Source organism: Mastomys coucha, unplaced genomic scaffold, assembly GCF_008632895.1.
Source record: "Mastomys coucha isolate ucsf_1 unplaced genomic scaffold, UCSF_Mcou_1 pScaffold21, whole genome shotgun sequence".
Lineage (NCBI taxonomy): Eukaryota > Metazoa > Chordata > Mammalia > Rodentia > Muridae > Mastomys > Mastomys coucha.
In genome coordinates this window covers 89,258,935-89,260,900 of record NW_022196904.1, presented here as the reverse complement: position 1 = coordinate 89,260,900, position 1,966 = coordinate 89,258,935, and the positions used below count along the sequence as shown (strand labels likewise).

At 38.8% G+C, this 1,966-nt stretch overlaps 1 protein-coding gene across 1 annotated transcript in view; it reads left to right on the top strand.

Annotated features, from left to right (window-relative positions):
* Positions 1–1,966, top strand: part of Ppme1 (protein phosphatase methylesterase 1) — a 51,058-nt gene that overhangs the window by 36,917 nt on the left and 12,175 nt on the right. Inside the window, exon 9 of the mRNA XM_031387531.1 lies at positions 788–911. Coding sequence (XP_031243391.1) covers positions 788–911 — 124 coding nt within the window. The remainder of the gene's footprint in view (positions 1–787; positions 912–1,966) is intronic.

The following is a 1,966-nucleotide window of genomic DNA, read 5'->3' as shown; positions in this document are numbered from 1 at the left end:
AAAAAAAAAAAAAAAAAAAACAAAAAACAGAAAAAAAAAAAACCCTGCTTCAGACTGCCCTCAGACCTTAAACTCACATTAATCCCGGTCAATATACATTTTCCATCAACTCTTCTCTAAGAGGAATCATGGGACCAGATGTTCATGATTTTTCTATTAATTACATAGTAAAGAGGTACCATTGATTGCCTGCTTACTTGTTTAGGTTTGACAGTTTTATACACATACAGAAAAACTGTACTCAGTTATACACCCCTGTCCACCCTCTCTCATCCATCCCCTCCTGCTGAAACCCTTCTTGTCAGCGAATCTCCCTTCTTCTGTCATCCTGTGTTTGTATAAGGGGGCACCATTTCTAAGAAGAAGAAATGGTAATTATTTGGATTGGATGTTCAAACCTGCAGGGTTCTGCTGGCCACGGTCATTGTAATTGGCAGCTTCCATCTGTAAATTGTAACTCAGGACTTTTTACTGTCCTGTTTGGCCATTGTTCTTAACTCTTCAGGACTACTTCAAAGAATTGCTATGAGAGTCATTTAAAAATACCAATAAAACCACTATCATTATCCAGAAGGTGACCACTCCCTTTTTATGGGTCCTTATTGGGATAAGAACTGAAAACTAGCCATTTGCATATAGCCATGGTTTGTCTTGACCTCCCCCAGCCCTGAAACCACACATCTTCCTCCCAGGAACAGTTTTAGCTCTAACTTTTTATTATAAAAGGCCATAAGAATAGTTAAGATAACTTGATTAGACATTCATGAAAGTTTTTTTTTCAATCCAGGTGTGAAGGAATTACAAGTCCAGAAGGTTCCAAATCCATAGTAGAAGGAATCATAGAGGAAGAAGAAGAAGATGAGGAAGGAAGTGAGTCAGTTAACAAGAGGAAAAAGGAAGACGACATGGAAGTGAGTGAAGGTCTCATCCTCGGAAGGATGTGGGGAGAAGGGGAAGCTGAGACAGCATTGTTATTTTGTCAAATCAGCTACATTAGTGAGCAGAGACACTGCAGTAAGAGAGCATTAGATGGAGGGCACTAATACAGTACTCAGCAGTTAGAGTGAGAGACTTACTCTGTGTTCCCCTCAGACTTCCTCTCCAGGCTCTTCTCTCACTCAGAAGCTTTGTTCCTCTGCTTTCTCTTAGGGAGAAAAAAAATCTCTTTTCGTACCTGTATCCTATGACTGTCCAGCTCTTACAGCCTCTCAAGGGTTGTCTCTTGGAACAGGCTTTCTGACCTCAGTGTCTATCAGTCCGTCTGCATAGTAAACTTACAGTGATATAGTGCAGTGTAACACTTCCAGGAAGTTTCTCAAATCAAGTCCTAACAGTTAAACTGCATTTAAAGATGCTGCAGACACCTGAGTGTCAGTGATGCCTCCTGTTGACTTCTAATTTATTAGAAATCATTACCCAAGCAAACAAATTATGTTTAGGCCATGTCTGTATAAGTAGGGATTCTGTTGGAGCAATCTGTTTGAGGTTGGTGATGAGTAGTACTGCTTTGTGAGGTATGTTAGTGTTTAGTGACTTTCCTAGGGTATATTGTAAGCAACTTTTTTTTTTTTTTTTTTTTTTTGGTTTTTCGAGACAGGGTTTCTCTGTATAGCCCTGGCTGTCCTGGAACTCACTCTATAGACCAGGCTGGCCTCGAACTCAGAAATCCACTTTGCCTCTGCCTCCCAAGTGCTGGGATTAAAGGCATGTGCCACCACTGCCCAGTTGTAAGCAACTTCTTAATGCCAGGTAGTGTTGGTGTTACCACATATTCCCTTACCTTTGGGGATGCTGCTGATAGCAAGAAGAGTGCATCTTTTTAAAGTATTTCTATTTATTATTTTTTATTTTTTTTAAAAAACTTTTATTGCATTATGATGAGAAAAATTACATGATTACAATTTATCTGAATTTGTTAACATTTAAAAACATATTTCAATTAAATATAATTGAATCACATTCTTGT